At 34.1% G+C, this 17,448-nt stretch overlaps 1 protein-coding gene across 3 annotated transcripts in view; it reads left to right on the plus strand.

The window, feature by feature from the left end:
• WDR11 (WD repeat domain 11) overlaps positions 1 to 17,448 on the plus strand; it is a 41,809-nt gene that overhangs the window by 12,966 nt on the left and 11,395 nt on the right. The window contains exons 8-19 of one of the 3 annotated variants that reach the window (XM_084289862.1): positions 767 to 962; positions 2,719 to 2,822; positions 3,385 to 3,564; positions 4,648 to 4,732; positions 9,459 to 9,565; positions 9,813 to 9,888; positions 10,990 to 11,098; positions 11,408 to 11,532; positions 11,951 to 12,098; positions 12,456 to 12,562; positions 13,048 to 13,162; positions 14,049 to 14,220. In XM_084289862.1, the coding sequence (XP_084145988.1) occupies positions 767 to 962; positions 2,719 to 2,822; positions 3,385 to 3,564; positions 4,648 to 4,732; positions 9,459 to 9,565; positions 9,813 to 9,888; positions 10,990 to 11,098; positions 11,408 to 11,532; positions 11,951 to 12,098; positions 12,456 to 12,562; positions 13,048 to 13,162; positions 14,049 to 14,220 (1,524 nt within the window). The remainder of the gene's footprint in view (positions 1 to 766; positions 963 to 2,718; positions 2,823 to 3,384; positions 3,565 to 4,647; positions 4,733 to 9,458; positions 9,566 to 9,812; positions 9,889 to 10,989; positions 11,099 to 11,407; positions 11,533 to 11,950; positions 12,099 to 12,455; positions 12,563 to 13,047; positions 13,163 to 14,048; positions 14,221 to 17,448) is intronic. The other 2 variants (XM_084289863.1, XM_084289864.1) reach the window with 2 other exon arrangements.

Genomic DNA, 17,448 nt, shown 5'->3' on the forward strand with positions numbered 1-17,448 from the left:
GATACCTTATGCAAAATAAAATATCTCCTGAAAATCCTTTCATCACTAGATATTACTCTAATTAGGAACTGCTGCAACACTTAAATGTACAAGAAAGTTTTAAGTACAAGATTATTTGTTTTGACCTTTAAGAAAAAAAAAAAAAAGTGTTTTGTGAACATGCACACTGATTTTTGGAAGTCATGAGGTCAGTTGTAAGAATTGAATTTAGAACTACTAAGCTGTGGGCTTCAATTTATATTAAATTCTAAATTATTAAATGGTTGCCTCTTTTATGAATACTAAGAATCAATTTTAATATAATGAAGGAGACAGGAAAAAAGAAGATAAAATGTAGTTCTGTACAAGTAAATAAGTGACGTTTTGGGTTAATTTCTTTTTTATTATTTTGTTAGTTTGCTAATTTTTAGTGAGCAACATCATTACTTTTACAAATAAACCGAACAACATTTCAGTTGTGGAGAACAGATGCACTTTCTGCGGAGATATAAAACAGTATAATTTGTTAGATTTTTGCAAGGTTCAAGCAGAGTAAACCCCTTCTAAAATAAAGTTACTCTTTGAGGAAATTTTCAGGGTCATGTGTTTTGTACAGCATAATCAACACTGTGTAGTCTCTGGTTATGTTTTGCTTATTGTGCTGCAGGAAGCATGTAGATCTCAACCGAAGAAGCTCTGTCACTCTACCATCTTACCTCTGCTGAAAGACTACATTGCATGTTTTCTGTTTTAATTGTTTGTCATTTCTGGCACATTGATGTTACAGATCCAGACCCAGTTCAGGAACTGACTTACGATTTAAGAAGCCAGTGTGATGCAATTAGGGTAACAAAAACAGTTCGGCCGTTCAGTATGGTGTGTTGCCCCGTGAATGAGAATTCTGCAGCTCTCATTGTCAGTGATGGCAGGGTAATGATCTGGGAATTAAAATCCAGTATTTCTGGCAGAAATCTGCGTAACAGGTAATGGGATTTATTTTTCTTTTCTGTTACATTTACAAATGGCACTTAATTATATTCTGAAAGTAATGGTATTGTGCTTCTGTGCGTGATGTGCTATACATGTGTATGAATGAGGGGAAGAGGTGTTTGGAATAAGGAAACAAAAGATAAGAATGAATATCACATTATTTTGGGGGAACATTTTCTCATTTGGCTTTCTGCAGGCTATATAATTTTCCTCAGAAATGAATCCCTCATTTTCAGTCACATGAAAGGACTATGAAATTAGTCTGGAAAGATTATTTTCTTAGCAGGAAGAAGGTTTTTACCTAGATTTGTGTGAATTTGACACAAAGCAATATGAGTGCATAGTAGGTGTCTTGAATATGTCTGTGTAAACAATGAACAATTTTATATGCCAAGTTTTTAGAGTTTTAAATTTTGAGCAGTCTTTAAAAATGCTGTATGGAGTAGTATATTTCTTTGAACACTGAGTGCATTGCAGTCATTTTGCTGTAGTTAAGCTTTAATATACTATTGGGTAATATAAGTAACTTACTGTCATTAACAAACAAAAAAATACAAAATTCTTAATATACTTTTAAATGCTACAAATACCAGATTTTCAACATAGATACTTTTGTTGTTCAGTGTTTTAACATTTTTATTCTTGCTAAACAGCAAGAATAAAATGCTGTTAGATGGATTCCTTTTGCTGCATAGCCAATAGAGCTGTTTAGTATCTATATGTTGCTGAGTTTTACTTCTTGGATTCCTAAGCTCATTTCTAAAACATTGATTTTTGTCATGATTATATAACGAGGAAAAATGTAATAATACTGTAAGAACCACTGAGCCCAGAAGAATCTGGATATGGTTGGATTGTACTGAAAAGTAAACCATATTTCTAGTTGGTAGGGAGTCTTTAACGGATTTTTAAAGAGTCTTCCTGTAGTAGCTCATGATTTTGCTGGGTTTGGTGGTCTTAATTAAAATTTGAAGTCAAAGTCTGTTAAACTGGAATTTTGAAGGAAAAGGCTTTGTACATACCTTAAACTGAATTTTTGTGTACAGCTGTCTGCAGTCAGTAGTCTTTGGTCTGTGCTTATCATGGGGGCCTGTCCTCAGCGCAGCTGGATATAATTCATCAAGGTTGCAGGGGCTGTTTGAATCCCTTTCAGCTATGGATTCTACTGGAACCCAATCACACCTCTTGGGAAAAATAACTCCCCCCAAAAAAATTATGCATGGTAGATATCTCACAAGACTATTAGCATAGGTAATGTTTCTGTTGTAGCTTTATATACAAAAAGGCAGCTGTTTCCTATGTTTAGGTGAAAGGCTTTGCTTCAGTTCTAGGTACCATTAACTGGAAGCCATATAAGAATTTTTTTCTGAGCAAAAGTTGGGTAATCTGTTCTTAAATGTCAAAATATTAATGAATGTTTCTTAGCTGTATTCCCTAACATAGCTCTAAATATTAACAATGTATTGAAAAGCCTCCATGTAAAGGTTAGGTACACTTCAGAACAAGGAATACATCTGCCTGTTTTCTCTCACAAATATCCGTGTAGGGAAAATTAAACTTACTTTAAAATATGTACATCTTTGTGTGCATTATCTCCTGGTAAATGTTGGGAATAATCTTGTCAAAATATTCTGCAAGTAATAAGCAGTAAATATACCAAATGAGCAACTTGGGAAAAAGCTGAACTAAGGGCTTGAGTAAGCAGGCCATCCAATTTGCTTTAGGAACTTGTTTTCATTTCTTTTACAGTAGTTCAAGTGCATCACCTTTGTATTCTCCAGTCTCGTTCTGTGGAATTCCTGTAGGAGCATTCCAAAATAAACTTCCTGACCTCTCACTAGACAGCATGATAGGTAAGAATATCTTCTACTAATTACTGCTACTGGTTTTTAGGCCTTTTGAATCCTTGTACGTTTCAGCTTACTTAAGATTCCATATGTTAGAATTATTTTCTATGCAAGTGAAGTTGTAATTCTGAAAGAAAGAAACACAGTTCTCATTTGCTAAAAAAAAAATATAAAAAAAAATTACATTAATAATTTCTAGGCTTTTATATTGAGAGCCAACTCTCAAAAAAAAACAAAAAAAAACTAAAAGTAGAAAGAAAAGGACTCTTGAATCAATTCTGGAAGAAGATTGAAATGATTCCACTTTTTCTTCCTTTTTTTTTTTTTTTTTTTTTTTTTGAATGTTAGGAAAGAAAGTTAGTATTGCAGTATTGGAGAAATTTGCTGAAGTACTGTGTTCCAAAAAGCTGTATCATACTGAGTTCAACAAGAAGAAATGCCTCATTAATAAGCTTTGATATTTTGTATGTTTAGGTGATTCGTAATTTTTGTTTTATAAACTCCTGCATGATAACTTATTGTAATACCAGATTAAAATTGAATACTAACAACAGCTTTAATTTTTAAGCAGGGCAAGGGACAGTTGCCGGAGAAGAACAGTTAAGAAGTTCTTTTCTGCAAGAAGTGCACCTCAAATTTTTGCTGACTGGACTTCTTTCAGGACTTCCTTTGCCTCCATTTGCTATCCGCATGTGCCCACCTCTTACAACAAAAAACATTAAACAGTATGAGCCACTCCTTGCTGTTGGTAAGTATCTTGATTAGCTTATTGATTGGTCTGCAAATTATATATTCTAGATTAAATACAAATATAGTATTAACAAAGGAAAAAAAAAGATCTAATTTTGTTCTAATTAATCACAAATAGCGACCCTCGTATTAGTTTGCATTGAAGACTCATAGAATTCATTTCAGATTCATTTTCCCTGCCTCAAGCTAAAGAAATGCTACCTGAAAATGTACAATATCTTAGCAAGATTGTGTTTATCTTATCATCATACCTACGTTTTAAGATTTTTATATAAGTTGCAGCTGCTGTGAAGCACAAATACAGGTGAAATACAAAGATTAAGAAGCAAATAGGTAGGTGTAGAGTGCATTTAGAGCAATGTCTGTAGCATTCTAAACTTAAGGTACCTGAATGGCAATGGTTTCCATTGCTGTGTTTAAATAAAGTTGATGAGCGTAAAGGAAAAAAAGATGAGTTAAGTCTTCCCAGTGTCTAATAGAAAATTGTAACTTGAAGTGTTTCAGGAGGTATTTGATCTACTTGAAGCTTATAGCTACCAAGTTACTAATTTATAATTTGAGAAAGGTCGTTATTTCAGGGATGAGAAAGCAGAATTACTTTAATGATTTGGTAAAATCTACATATGATTCTCCACTGGGATTACTGATGGATAACAGTTAATACTCTTCCTTGAGGCATTTGCTCTTCTTGAGTAATCAAAACAAAATCATTCCTTTCTCCTGCTACTGTGTATGTTGCAGGGAAAAGGAAAATCAATATATTATACAATAATAATATACAATTGTATATTATACAATTATACAAGGAAAATCAATATATTTTCTATAGGCTCTACAAAGACAGATTTCAGGGAAATGTCTTGACCGAAACTGTTTTTCCTGCCTGCACAGAATTTTGGAGGGTATAATATTTGGTACTTAAGCACTAAAAATCAAAATACATTTTCTACATTTCTTTACAATAGTTAATGTGGAAAAAAAGGAGAAATAGCTGAAAATCCTATGTTTTCACTGAATTATGAAAGACAAGAATAAAAGTGGTCTGCATATGTATTTTTTTTTAAATAATCACTTTTTGTAGGTACAAGTAATGGCTCCGTCCTAGTGTTTCATCTCACAAGTGGTCTCTTACACAAAGAGTTAAGCATCCATTCCTGCGAAGTCAAGTAAGAGTTTAATTCCTACCATAATCATTCTGGGAGACAAATTTAAAACATCTAATGTTGAAGAAGCAATATGGGGGGTCTTGTTTCATTGTTAACGACATTCAACTAAATTACCCGTTGAGTAGTCTAACCTGCCAGTGTTTTTGCTCCATGTAACCAGTAATCCACGTCAAAATCAGAGTGAAAATTACATTCAACTCTAAATATTTAAATTGTTTCAGTGCCTGCTGATCTAGGATGCATATCAGCTACTTGCAGTTTCTTTAGTACACTGTGGTACAAAGAAGTCTTTTTAGCACAAGAAAGTCTATTTCAGGGTCTTATTTATAGTCATGACTAGCACATTATATTCTTTGAAATAACTCTGCTTTGTACAGCAAAATTTATTTATTTCGCTCACTTGTGTATGAAATTTCTATTGAGACAGATCTAACTGAGGTTAAAATAATTTTACCTTAAAAAGATTTTAAAGATTGAATACAGGACTCAGTATTTGTCTATCCTAAGTAGGAACAGAGTAAGTTGTAAAGCTGTTGTATATGTTTGGAATTTTTTTGTTTAAACAATGGCATAATTAGTGGCAAAAATATTCAAGATAGTCCTGGCTAGATATGCATTTCCAGACAGGTTTAAGTATGGAAAATGAAATTATTATTTTTAATAGTAATATTAGTAAAAATTTCTATCTGAGTTGTGGCATGAAGCCTTCTTAAGGCTAACGTCTTCATTTTATTTTTCATTCTACAAAAAGATGAGAAAAACGGGTGTCTCAGAATAGCTAGATCTAAGAGAGTTCATTATGTAAACCTGCTTTGAATCTACCACCAAAATCACAGAAGCATATTTGCACATAATTTGGTTTTGTGGTGTGATTAGTAGGCACTAATCCATTTGAATGTTGGTTGTTTTTTCTTGTTTCATGCCATTAACTACTTAACAAAGTTATTTTATATTCTGTTATGCAGCCTAGGTGGATACTATTGCTTTTTTTTTCCACTACAGTGATTATAGAATTCAAAATTAAAACCTCTACGAGCACTTCACAGATTTAATAATGGGGAGACAGAAGGAAAAATACTTTTGAAAAAAAATATATATTTTGTTTTTATCTTTTGTTTAATTTAGGTTCCATGTATTATTGGAATTATTTTTAGTGGGTACTTTTCACTGCAAATTTTTTGCAATGTTTCAGAAAATACTGAAAAAGATTTTTTCAGAAAAACTTTCAGAATACGTTGTATTCCTAGCAACTGTCCTTGCACTAATGGTAATTTTAGAATAAAAAGTGATTGTGAATTTTGTTTAATGCTCACAGTCATAAACTGTTACCTATTTAAATCTTTTAAATATTTATTTTAGTTTCTTTGTCCAGATCTTAGTGGTATGAGGACTTTCTATATAATTTTCACAAGTTCAGGGGAGTGCTTTAAGCAATGTAGAAAATGGCACTGTGAGTTTTAAAATTAACATTCATGGAGTGCAATGCTTTTTCCTTCAGTGGGAATTTTTGCTTTACATCTAGAACGTAGATAAGTTGCATAATGCCTCTATTTCAGTTTTAACTGAAAACACAGCTTCAGGGAACTCCATTATTTTAGTATGATAATACCCTGGAATTGGAACTCAATGCCAACAAAATTTTCAGTGCCTTATAGTTTAAGACAAAAATGTAATAAAACTAAGGATCTTAATAATGGCAACTGTCATTTTTATGTCAACTGTGCTAAAATATTGACCAATAAGATGTCTGGATGCTAGCAATTATGACACTTTTTTATGACACTTTATTTTGGTAGGAGATAACGTGGTCACCTGCTGATTTTTTTTAACTTTATTTTGTTTTTTAATCAGATCTCTGCAGATCTGTATTGTGTTCAGGAGGAGGGAGAATAGTTTTTCTGTCCTAGATAGTTCATATGCAAGAGTAACCTTGAATGCTCATTTTGTCCATGATTATTACTTAGCCATTTCCCTGTTTCATTAGAACTGTGTGGGTGAATACTTTTCCTTTGAGTTCAATTTGCTTTTTCTTAGGAGTACAGGGCAAGAAGAAGCAGAAATGCTTCAGAGCACATGGAGATGGAAAGTTAATCAGGCTGTGCTAGGAGCATAAGTGAGGCAAAAAACAGAGGGAGATCATAGCATGTGTATGGGCTGGAAGAAGCTGTGAGCAAGAGGTCAGTTTGTTCCTTTAGGATACAGAGAAATGTAATTAATTCTTAACCATCCAGTAGCTAATCCTGTTACCTGTTCTGTCTTCTAAGTGGAGCAGTCTACATTTTTTATAAGCTATTGAGGTAAGATAGGTGATGATAGTACATGTTCAGCACAGAGGAGAACATATGCATCGTGTACATAAAATGCCTGTGGTGCAGCTCCTTGGTTGCTGAAAGTGGTGTGTTTGCAATGTTCATTCCCCTGTAGGTAGCAATAACTAGACCAGTACTTTTTCTCTCTCTCTCTCTTTTTTTTTTTTTTTCTTTTCCTGAAGCTCAACAAGCCCAAGGTGGCAACAACCTTAATTTTTAAAATTAAAATCTCACTGACTATAGCTAGAATGTTTATGGCCTGCAGGCAAAACTTGAGAATTGCTGTGTTACATCCAAGTTTTGACAGCTGAATTGAAGATAATTCTCCCTTGGGAAACTGCTTTGCAAACAGTCATCACCTTGGAAAAAAAAAAACCACTTTTCTCACGTAGAAAAAGATGAATGAAAAGTATCTGCCACTTCTGCCATACTTTACACTTAAGCATGTTGGTGTGCTAAACTTGTTTCTGTGCTTTTGTAAACGTGCATCATCTGACAAGTGTAAGCTTCATAGCAATGAAATCCTGCATATTCAGAGTTCAACTCCAAAGCTGTCGTTACAGAAAGTTGTGGGGAGCAGGAAGTATAAATGGGTTCAAGAAGTGAGTGGGCTGTGAATAGCGTGGGAGTCTTTCAATGGCTTTTAAACAATCTCTGCAGCTCAGGAACTCTCCAGATTGGTACCTAGCAGGAGCTAAATGGGTAGACCAGAGGGAGAGCCATTGCTTACCCTGGAAATGAGGCGCCTCTCTTAAGAATTTGCAAATACCCAGAAAGTCAAACAGGGCATGGGTGAGATTCACTTTAAACCTGATGCTCTATGGCAGCTGTAAACAAGTCCTCAGATTTCTAAAAGGATCTTGTTGTGCTGTTTCACAGGCGCTGCTGGATAGTTATGTTTGAAATCAAAGTTTGATTTCTGTTGGCTGTCTTTAGGAGGGCTCTGAATTTCCAGAATTAGCATGTTACCCATTGATTATCAGGAATGGTTGTGAAGACATTACTTTCAGATGGTGAGATTTGTAGAATCTTTTCAAATAATAAAAAAAATCAGGCTGCAATGTCACACGTGATTGCACTTGTGGATTTCTATTAAATCTTTCTTGTAATGCTTCAATTAATAATTGAGTATTTCTTGTTTTCATTGAAGTTACTGGTTGAACTTTCATAGGTCCTGGTGGGAAAAGAACTGGTCCTAAATTTTTAAACTTTTCTTAGGACTTATGAGTAATACTTCACATTTTTTTAAATAGCTTGATATAAGGAAAAAAAAAATAAAGATAAATATGACTATAACTTTGTATGTATAGAATATTATGGGAATGCTTTTTGCATTCACTAATAGACATTGCATTTAGGAAATTTCTGCTTAATATGATTAAGCTGGATTTGTTGACAGTAAATCATAAATATGTCTCATATTTCACCTATATTATTGCAAAACAGACTGTGATTTTACGAATGATGTAACTGAAGACCTAGCTGTCTGGAGACAGTTTTTAAGTAATCTGTGTTTGAAAAATTTGAGGAAAACCTAAAACCTTTTATCCCTGTTAAAATGAACTTGGGCACAGTCTCAGTTTTCTTTCAGATTAGTTCTTGATTTAATTAACAGGTAAAGCACTCAAATATTTATGCTGGCATGAAGTGTGTGTGGGCAATGGGGAGGGACAAGGCTGTTGTGTTTTGGAACAGTACCACCTAGCGTCGCTCTCCATCCTTCTGCTGCCTGTGGTATATCTCACAGAGTCAAGAGTTGCTGACATTAGGTTATAGACATCGAGACTTTACATTCTTGTAACACTTCAAGGTATTTCAGTTGCGGCTGCCGTTGTGTGATCTCAAAGAGCAAAAAAAAATTTTGGTTGTCAGTTTGTTTCTGATAGACTTTGAAATCTGTTCAGGGCCTCCCTTGTTTTATCATCTTTGTTTCTCCTTTCCCTGGACTGCAAGATACGTATCTCCCTGCCCAGCTATCTATGTGAATATTTTTTCTTTTCTCCGTGCTGAGTTACTTGATGGTTCTTCCCATCTGGTAAATCACTGATTTAATTAGAGCAGTGCCTTTAGTCTGCTGTAGTGCTAAGTATGTGAGGGTTTTTTTCAGAAAAGTTACCTATGTTTCTAACTGAATATTTTATTTAACCAAAGAACCTAAATATCTGTGTAGTCCTAAAAGAAAGCTCATTTTAATTTTTCTTTGGTAACTTCGTTATTGTATTTGTATTGTAGTTATAAAAGTGTACCTCCTTGTATGCTTAAACATAGTGTTTCCGTGAACTGTAGAAAATTGCTTCTATGCCATTTTCAAATTGAAGAATATGCATGAAATAAAAAGCTGTTTATCAGTCTAGGCTATTTTGTGACCATTTGACTATTTCAGCTAATATGCTCTGTGTGCTCTTTTCTGATGACAGGGGAATAGAGTGGATAAGCTTGTCTGGTTTTATTTCTTTTGCCACATCGACACCTAACAATCTGGGGTTAGTAAGGAACGAGCTGCAGCTGGTGGACCTACCAACAGGTTAGTAGTATTCCCTGAGAAATCTGTACGAGAGGCTGACACATTTGCTAGGGAGTCACAAATAACAATTCTTACTACTGTTTTTTTTTTTTTAATTATTTTTTTCTGTTGTTATGATAAAATAGTAAAGAGGAACTTAACCCATTGTGCTCTTCATTGTGAAAACCACATAATGTGGTAATGAGATTTTTTAGTTCAGCATGGTTAAATATTTCTTTTTTCTTTCAATGTCATTTCTGTGATCCAGGTAGGAGCATTGCATTTCGTGGGGAGAGAGGCAGTGATGAGCCAGCTATTGAAATGATAAAGGTGTCTCATTTGAAGTAAGTATATTGTAAACTTTTTACTGTGGTATATGCAGATCCTCATCGCTTAATAGAAATAACAGAAATACCAGGAGAAAACACTTCAGATAGGATAGACGAATATTCAGCAGCATCAAGAGAAAGCATACTCAAGAGAAAAAGCTGTATTTCTGTAGTTGACTTTGTCACACACTTTAGAATCCAATCACAGAAGATTGCTCTACTTTCTTTTATAAATGTAATTAAAATAACATTGAGTTTAATAAAACAGTGTCTCTACATTTTCAAAGTTTTCTCTTTGCAATGAAGAAAAAACAATAACGTTGTAGCTTGTATAGAATTTTGGGGGGAATTGTGTATGTGGTTCAGAGAATTTAGGAATTCAGCCATGTAAGGTCTTGCCAATACATTAAAAATCAAGAACAGCAGTCGACTTGGATCAAGAGACCATAAAATGGTAAGTGAGAACAAGAAAGTATAGTTTATATGAATAGAAATTAATGCAGTTGAGAAGAGTACATAAACTACAGAGCTTGTTTGTATTTTCATGTTACATGTGAAAAGTGGGAGACTGAAGGTGTTTTACTAATCTAGCCGTACAGCTGAAAGGTCTGAAGACATGACTGACAAATGGTTTGGTGTAAGAGGATTTTATGTTCGTTTATCACTGGATTAGGGAAGTGCGTCTGGAGTAGAGAAATAAATCCATCCAAACTACAGACTTGGTATGTCTTACTGATAGATTTGCAGTCATCAACTCATGCTGAATATGGCTAAATCAGAGGTGCTGCTGCTTTCTCTGGATTCCTTCCCTTGCCTCCTGTACAGTAATTGAGCAGTGCCACCAACCTGACAGAAATTTCTAGGTCTTTTGGTCTTCAAGGAGGACCTTTTTTCAGGCAGGCTTTGCACCCAAGGAACTCAAGAAAATCACAAAGTTTGGGTTTGGTTTTGAACCAATTTAATGTACTCTGTACCATCTTAGTTTTTGAGGTGTTTTGTTTGTTCTTTTTTTTCCATATCAGAACTTTTTGAGAATGCTGATAGTAAAAACGTGAAGTAAACTGCTAAAAATTAAACAGTGTGATTACTTCTGATGTAATAAATTCTGTGTTTCAGGCAGTATCTAGCTGTGATATTTAAAGACAAACCACTGGAAATCTGGGATGTCAGAACATGCACTCTACTCAGAGAAATGTCTAAAAACTTCCCTACAGTGACAGCTTTGGTAAGGAATAGTCTTTCTTACTGTTTGTTGAATGTAATTTGTTGAGATAGTATAAAAAAATCTATGAACAAATCTGTATCAAAATGTTATATATATAGCATATGTGTAAGTGCTTTCCCCCTTTTTCCTTGTTTGGTATCAAATTTGGTAAGAGAAGGAGATACTTGACAGATACTTGGTCTGCATTTTTAGGGATGGAGGGATGTGTCAGAGAAAACAGTCTTCATGGAAATCATTATAATTAACAGAAAGTTCCCCAGTAAATTCAGGGAGTAAATGTTTGTATTCTTCCTGAACAATTTTTCACAGGAGTGGTCACCTTCTCATAACTTGAAAAGCCTGAGAAAGAAGCAGCTAGCAGCCCGTGAGGCCATGGCCCGGCAGACAGTTGCATCAGATACTGAAGTTAGCAGTGTTGAATCTTCTGTTATCAGGTATTTGTGATTCAGATTTGTATGTATGAGTTGTTTTTCCTCCGTATGCTGTTGTTCTACAGAACAGAATATTTTTGAGCTGATTTTTGAGTACATGCCAGGTAAAACAATTGTCTGGGCCTCCCTTTAGCATTTAGGTGTGGAACTCTGATTTACTGCTGAGTGGGAAAACCAGTATACCAAGTGGGACTTGTGTCTATTGCAGCACATTAGTTACCTGGTTCTTGCAGTAAAACCTTTATTGGCCCTCTGAACTTTTCCATAAGTGTATAAATACGTTAACTGTTGTTTCTGGTAAACTGTTTTGTAGAAAAGGTGCTTCTTTTTTCCTGCTTCTGTGCATTAATTAAGGAGAAGTCGCCTTGTAATTCTGGTTTCAAGAAAAAAAGACTTGTGTCTCATTGTGTCTCATTTAAAGCTTGTTACAGGAAGCTGAAAGTAAGTCAGAACTGAGCCAGAACATTTCTGCCAGGGAGCACTTTGTGTTTACGGATGTTGATGGGCAGGTTTACCATCTCACAGTAGAAGGAAACTCAGTAAAAGATAGTGCAAGAATTCCTCCTGATGTAAGTTCCAATTTTCTGTATGATATAGTTCCAAAATTATGGAAAAGTTAAAGAATACGTTTTCAGATTTACTATTTCTGATGTGCATAAAATCAAGTCTGACGCATGGGCATTTCATTGCAATAAGAGATAGAGAAGCAATTTCCACTGCGTTAAACCTAAAATTTTTCATGAGGATGACTGACATGAAAAATGCTTACATTGAATATAGAATTCTTTCTGTTTTAACTGAGAAGCATTTGTTGTATTAATTTCATAAAATATATTTATACGTTAATGAAATACTAATGTTGAAGTATTTGTTCCTGTTTGGCTCTATTAATCACAATATTTATTCTGCTTCTGAAATGTTTCCAGGGAAGTATGGGTAGCATTACATGTATTGCCTGGAAAGGGGATACCTTGGTTCTTGGAGATGTTGATGGAAACTTAAACTTCTGGGATTTGAAAGCTAGAGTTTCCAGGTATGAGTGCAAATTAAGTCTGGTAAGCATGAGATGATGAGTGATAGAATGGTTTTATTATTTCATCTTTGTCCTTCGCTGTAGGAGATCATCTGTGGTATATGAGGGGAAAAATGCAAGGACTTCAGAATAAAATTTCAGAAAGTGCCTACTTTATTGCAGTTCTTTACATTTAATCTTTTGTATTTTCAGATGAAGTAACATTTTATCAAAGTTATAAAATCAGCTAGATATCTTTCTCATTAGGTTAAATCTGCAGTGACTTCTCAAAATGTTAAGTATGTAGTAATTTTTTCAGGCATTTAATCTTATTACTTTTCATGATACTTTGGATAGCCATCTGTGTCTGCGTGCATATTATATATGGATTGTTCTCCTCATTCTGTACAATATCAGGATGTGTAATGTTCACAGAAAGGATTTAATTGCCCATGATGTTAGGTATAGAATGATGGATAAAAATTCTTGTGCTATTCTGTTCTTAGGGGGATTCCTACACACCGAAGCTGGGTGAAAAAGATACGTTTTGCCCCAGGGAAAGGAAATCAAAAACTTATTGCAATGTACAATGATGGAGCAGAAGTTTGGGATTCAAAAGAGGTAAACATTTGTTGTGTTTTGTTATGTGTTTTTTTTGACAAATACACTTCCTGCTTCTGAAAATCAGGAAGAGTCAGGGATTAAGTTTTACCTTGTCATGATTTCTTGATGACAATAATAATAATATTTCCATGTTTTTCTCTGAATTTCCTCAGTGCTAAGAGTAATCATGCTGTATGGTTGTACATTACATCTCTCTTAACTCCATGTTTTGCTCTAGAGCAAGTGAAGGGAAACAGCGGAATGCTGATTGCAGTGGAGGCTTTCTTAATATTTCTTTATATTTCTTTATATTAAAATAGTAATGTTCAGAAGGGTTACAAATTTTCTAACTACTAGTTAAAAATATAGTTCAGGTTTTGTTTATCTCTGTTTTGTTTATGAACAATTAATCATGATATTCCCATAATGCTATGTTAACATTACGTCTAAATGTTAATATTATGTCTAAATATATTTCTAGGCAAGGTCAATATTTATCAAGAAAGTTTATGAGGAGCATAGTTAATTGATGAGATGTTGCTTCTGCCTTATGGCTTTATGTTAGATTAAGGGATTGGAATTAACAAGGGAATGTACATTTTTACCAATTTGCCAAGGAAATCTTATTTCAGAAAAGATGACAAAAAGACCGTTATGCAGCTGTTCTCAGAAGAAATTTTTCTTAGCTCTCTATTGGAAGAAAGTACTGGTTCAGGGCAACCAAGTGCCATACTTCAAGGTTTCTAAATTTCCTACTCTCCAGTGGAGACCATTGTTAAAATGATTTATGACTAACTTCACCTTTTATTGCAAATTTTGTGGTATGCCTCCTGGGCATGTGACAGAGTTTTACACTGCATGATAGAGAGCCTACTAAAAATGAAACATATCTCAACTTTTCAAGGTACAAATGGTGAGCAGTTTAAGAAGTGGAAGAAATGTCAATTACCGAATCCTGGATGTAGACTGGTGCACTTCAGACAAAGTGATTTTGGCATCAGATGATGGGTGCATTAGAGTTCTAGAGATGTCCATGAAACCATCATGTTTCAGAATGGATGAACAAGACTTAATAGGTATGTTGATTTCTTTTTGGCTGTTGACTGTTAGATAATTCATTTTGAAAGTGGACAATAAAAATGTTAAGCAATTTTAATAGAAAACAGAGTTGTTGAATGCAGACAATTAGGTATCCCTATAGTGTTTTTCATGGTTGAAGCTAAATTTTGTAGGCTTAGGACATGTGGGTGTTTTTTCAGTACCAGCTTAATCTCCCAATTAAACTATACTTTTTAATATCTTACTTGGAATATAAATTAAAAGAATAATATCTAAAAAGTATCACTGAAATAGGTTATGTTATTGTGAAATATTTGATATGTCAAAAGTCTCTTCTGATATTTCCAGATATGAAAGGAAGTTTGTAGACTGATTCATTGCCCTTTCATAGTAGATTTTCCTACTGACTTCTGAAATATTAATGCTGTTTGACTTTTTTTTGTCATATGTTTAAGATGTTTAAGTAGGGAATTAAGTAGAGAATTGAAATACTTACGGTACTTTTTTTTTCCTTTTTTTTTTTTTTCCTTTGGCAGTCTTAAGGAACAGACAAACGATGTAGATAAATAGTAAATGCAGGAAATTATGAGTTAGAGAATACTATTTTTAAATCAGGAATCAGTTGAAATAGTTATGCTTAGAATATTTGCTGTTCAAAATGAGTAATGCATTGTCTAAATTGCTATTATACTTGTTAAATATTTTTATTCAAAGTAGTGTCAACTTTCCTGTAAAGATCGGCTTAATTACACAGTTCTTTGTTTACCGAAATGATAGTACCTTAAAGATGATTTCCACACATGTGCAATTCTGTTACTGATCTGGGAAACTCCAAATGAAAATTAAATGAAACTCCAAATGAAAATTAAAACCAAGTCCTTGCCATGATTTAATAAATTACAGTTTATTTCTGGTAAGCTGCTGGTAAGTAACAACCCAGTAACTAAGAAACCTTGCTGGACTGAAAATTCTGTCAATTAATATTCTTTGCTTTACTTGTGACAAACCACACTGGCAGTAATAACACAGACTTGCATTCATGCTCGAATATATTTGCACAGAATCTTTACGTAAATAACATTCCAAAGATATACTGCTTTGTTCTACTTCTTATTAATTTTGTTCAGCTGGGGGCTTAAAAACAAGTTTCAATGTTGTTTTGTAAGCTGACAGGTTACTTTGATTAAAATAAAATATTTTTATTTCAGCTGTCAAACAAGTAATTTGTCATGTTGTTTCTTGGACATCAGAAATCACTTCTCTGTAATATAGCTGTAGCTTTTAGGCATCTAGCAGTATCTTCTTACAAAACCCTCAGAAGTTAATATATTGCAAGACTTAAAACAGCCTGCTGGCATCTGCCTAATGCAGATGGAAGTTTTTCAGTTTCATGTACCAAAAAGTGTTTTCCAATTGGTAGGGAAAAAATAAAGGAATTCTGAGTTTTAAAATGAGATTTATCAGAGTAGGTTATCTCCCAGTATAAATAATAGCACTCTCTACCATTCTGTTGAAATATCAATATATATGTAGTTTGCTCATATTACCAAGTTCTCACATATCAATTGGAATAATTCTTACTCAAGTGGGATTTTTTTTTTAAACCACAATACAGTGTAGCATTGTACATTTTTAGGCCCTCAGTATTTAATTAACTGACTTCCATTTGTTAGTTGAAGTAGAGATGTATTTTAATGTTTGCAAGTTTATTCTTTTAGTAGTGATGATAGCTTTTTAAGTTCAGCTGAATGCTCAGTTTGGGACCTACAATTAACTTTTTGGCCACCCAGATAAGAGGGAGAGATGTTTCTGGGTTACAGTTTGCTCCATTTCGTTGAAGTTGGTTATCACAGGAGAGTGACCTGGGCACTTGACCTCTTGAAAACTAATGTCAAAATAAGGCCTGTCTGCTCTGCAAGGAGTGATGGGAGAATACTTGCACAGGATCATCCTCAGAGTAAAATGAGATTGAATTACAACAGTCAGTTTCACCAAGAAGCATCACCAGACTGATGAAGACAAAACAATATTGATGAATAAATAAGTCTTTGGTATTGTTACCCAAGTCCCATTCTTTCCAAGGCAGCTACTCCAAAATATTCTTATTTTTTCTGATTCTTTCAATAAAGTACCCTATAGAAGATTAAAAAAGGATGAATATGGTCTGTATGTCCTTGAGCCTGATCCCAGAACAAAAGGCTGGGGTTTTAACACAGTAGTCTTAGAGTACTTAAGAGGTTCCCTTTCTTTAGAGAAGGACGTGATAGATTTTGAGGGCATTTGTTAAACACCTTTTCTTTTACTGTTTTACTTTCAGCCCAGCCAACTGTACAGGTTCCCTTGAGCTTGTCTAATCAGGTATTGCCAGCAAATAATTAAATTGCCTCATTATTGTACTACTGAGGAATGTGGAGTTCTTTCCGTTTTTTCTGGTGTTCTAAATAACTGCTTTTGTTGTGAGCATTTTGGTCAGTCCTGCCATGCCTCATTAATCTTCTTAAAGCATGTAGATTCTGGCTATGATGCAGGTAACAACAAGATTCTGATGTGGAGAGCTATGGTGTGAGGTGTTTGTAGGAAAACATAATTTATCACAGCCTTTTTTATCAAATAAATGTTCTGTAATGTTGAACTATAAAAATTTAATGTTCTAAAACCAAGCACGCTGAAATAACGGTATGCCAGGATTAAGGTTGCTTGTGATTTATGTGTCCTGCCTCTATACTGCTATATCTTTTAATTACAAAACCACATCTACAGGATTCCTACATCATGTAGTGCATATGGGGTACAGGGAATTGCTGAATACTTATTTAATAATGTAACTGGTTTGTATGTGTTTTACTCCTAAGTCACTGGGTAGCATTTTTTATGGATCATCTAAACCTTGTACTGAATACAGAATTACAGACTTTTAAATTTGTATGACACAGATAGTAATGTAATTTTCATCTTGTTTCTTTGCAAATATAAACAGGTATTTAAGTTCATAACATCCCTTTGGGGTGATAAGTATTAACCCTCATGGTATATTACAGAAGCTTCAATTGCAAAGTAAAAGTAAAATGTACATTGTGGTATATTTTGGTATAGCTGTATGTATCTTCAAGCATGCCTTTGTAGTAGCAGTAATTATCATGTACAGCTGTAGTTAATGCCAGTATATTGCATTCCAGAAGTCTACGACTAAACTCGATATAGAATTCTGAAATGCTCATTTGAGCATGGTTGATAACCCTGTACCT

Source organism: Netta rufina (assembly GCF_964035555.1).
Source record: "Netta rufina genome assembly, chromosome: 7".
Classification (NCBI taxonomy): Eukaryota; Metazoa; Chordata; class Aves; order Anseriformes; family Anatidae; genus Netta; species Netta rufina.